General features: G+C 35.0%; 1 protein-coding gene across 1 annotated transcript; it reads right to left on the reverse strand.

The window, feature by feature from the left end:
• Positions 1-370: 370 nt before the first annotated feature.
• LOC114417300 lies at positions 371-2,575 on the reverse strand. Its single transcript, XM_028382450.1, has 2 exons — positions 2,093-2,575; positions 371-870 (listed from the first exon to the last, which is right to left on the reverse strand). Exons 1-2 carry the CDS (start codon positions 2,417-2,419, stop codon positions 691-693), a joined length of 507 nt encoding a protein of 168 aa, XP_028238251.1. The 5' UTR covers positions 2,420-2,575; the 3' UTR covers positions 371-690.
• Between the last annotated feature and the right edge of the window lie 341 nt (positions 2,576-2,916).

Below are 2,916 nucleotides of genomic sequence, written 5' to 3' on the forward strand. Positions count from 1 at the left end.
TGATGTTTTGCTAAGAGACAAAGCATAACTAACTAAAGATTATTCAATTTTGCAGATTTTTCTACTACTAAAATTGAACAATCTTTAGTTAGTTATGCCTTATCTCTTAGCAAAACACCAATTAAGACATGTTGCTGCCTTTCATTTCTACGGATAATCATTTTAACTAAAGACTGTTCAATTGCTTGTAACAACTCTAGTTATAAACAGCTTAAGCTATCCTAACTTTAAAAGTATGCATAGTCAGAAGTAGTTGTTACACTGATTTGTGTAAAAAAAGAATGGTTAGCCATAAGAAAAGGATAGTAGGAATTCATATCTTTTCAAATACACAACTTAACTCAACACACCTTATGTCACAAGCAATTTATATCACAAATATGCAGGGAATTCACTTTATTTATATGTATTCTTTTTCTGATTTGTTTGCTCTTTGTCTCATCTTTTTATATCTGAATCTGTTGCCACCAACACCAACTAATCCAAGTAGCTAGCTAGCATTTTATTTCTTCTCATAGCAAATATGCAACCTGATGGAATTTGATGTTCTCGTGATACAAAATCTGTCAAAGGGGACTAAGTTAAATACAAAAATTTGGTTAACGGAGGGGACCTTGGCATGCTTCATCCCGTCACACTATAACTATGCTCCTCTTTCCATTTTCTCATGTTTGATTCAATCTCACAATTTCAAGCTCGCTTTTTCCTCGCCAACGCAGATCTTTTGCCTAGAGCTGAAGATGATTTGGATGAACATGTCAGCAACCCTCGCAGCAAAGCCAGTACACCCAAACCCAGGAAAGAGGCATAAATTGTCAATAGCTTCTCAGATGCCCTCTTGGAATTCATCATTTCTGATAATATAGCAACCTGCAACCCACAAACAACCAAAGTCTCTTTGTTACGCCATCTATGGCTGGGATGGAGTTTTATTTTTATTTTTTTATTGGCAAAAATTGGGATGGAGAATATTATTACACCTCCAACTTTAGCAAAACAAATGCAATTGTAAAAAGTCAAAGGACAAAACTTAGATACAGTTCCTTAGGTTTGTACTGTTTTCAAATCAAAATAGGAGTTTCACCTCGGTAATTCACATAATAAAAGTTTGCATTAAAAGATTACATGCATTATTGAGAAGAAGCTCCAATTTTGATTAGAGAACAAAACAGAGAGATTACAGTTTTGTAATGTAATTAATACCTAAGCAAGCACCTGATTGTCAGAAAAATATATGGACCATAGTTTCTGCTTAAATTTTAAATCTAAGCAAGCACCCAATTTTTGTTTTCATTATATTTAGATAGCAAACTTTATACTCAATTCGACATGATCTAAAAGCTGCAAAAACCACCATTTTTTCTCCTGGTACAAGTAATAATAACCAAGAATATCTTCAAATGAAAATGCATGGCACAAGACAACAGACCAAATGATGAGTATGAATCTAACAACAACTAACAGATCCCTGTAAACAAATATTTTGCTTCTAAATGAACGGTTGCTAGTAGTTGTATAAAAGTTAGACTTTTTCTAAATCCAAACATCAGAAAAAGAGAATAACATCCATTTTCTCTCTTCCCCCAGAAGCCTAATCATTTGTAATACCACAGGATCCACACAAACACGCGATAAGATTTTAAAAAACGGCCCGCGACCTTGATTTGTGCCTCAACATCAAGGTTTTTTAAACTTTCTACAACTGCAATTGTGAATGCATCGACCACATTTGTCTGCAATTTGTAGCGATATCAACAAACGTGACGAGACCAATATTTAAAACCAAAATAAAAACGGGGTCATTTAAAAAGGGAGATTTTTTTCTTCTAATAGAAACACAAGTATTCTCCGCAATCTCTCGCTCGTAGCAGGACAGAGCACGACTATAATGGACGACAAAGCTTTAAAATGAGAGGGGGAAAAAACTTTTAACAAGCAAAATCTTAATTGAAAGGTGATAGATAGATAGATAAACAAAAGTATTCTTTGCAATCTTGCTCGCAGGACTATTACGGAGGACAAAAGTTTTAAAAGGAAAAAATAAAAACTTTGAAGAAGAAAAATAAGAATTGAAAGGTGATAGATAGATTACCATGGAGGTAGTGACAGAGACACCATAGATCAAGCAAGTGGTGTTGAACCAAGGCTTGGAAGTGAGAATGGCGTAGAGGCTGAGGAGTGCAAGGGGCCATTGGAAGAGAAGCTCGAGCCAAACAAGGCCTACGAAAAAGTGCGGCTTTTCGGCGACAAGGTAATCGCCGTAGTCTTTGGTGTAATGTTCCTTGAGCTGGACGAGGATGTCGGGGAAGTAAGAGAGAGGAAGACACGTTTGAGCGTCGATCAGAGGAGCCACCACCGCTATTAGGAGGAAGAACAGAAACAGAACGGCGTCTACTAGCTTCAAAACGCAACCACCCATTTGATTATTCCTTCTTTCAAATAAAGGGGTGAATGGGAGATGATGGGTTTGTTGGAAAAGAGGGATCTTGTTGGTGCTGGATTGAATTCGAATTTGAATCCTTGTATTGTATTGTATGATCCTCCTCTTCCATTAATTATCAATTAATAAATAAGGATTGCATTTTCCATGATTTCCTTGCCATTTTTAGAAATGTTTTATTTTCCTTAAAATAGGGTGATGGGTTTTTTTAAGGAGTTCTTTGAAGTTTGAACGGCACATATCTGTTTTTTTTTTTTTTTTACTGCACTTCTGATTTCGTGATTTTTTTTTTCATCCGTATGTTTTTTATGATTAATTTTCATCTCCATAAATTTTACTGGCCAATTTTAGTGTAATTTTTTTCCTTCCAACTAAAATTTTTGTTATCCAAAACACTTCAACTTAAAATCAGGATCAAAATTAATATCACTCGACTCAATAACTTTTTGGTCCAATCAAATGGTTTTAGTCTCTTT

Source organism: Glycine soja, chromosome 6 (assembly GCF_004193775.1).
Source record: "Glycine soja cultivar W05 chromosome 6, ASM419377v2, whole genome shotgun sequence".
NCBI classification, from domain to species: Eukaryota; Viridiplantae; Streptophyta; class Magnoliopsida; order Fabales; family Fabaceae; genus Glycine; species Glycine soja.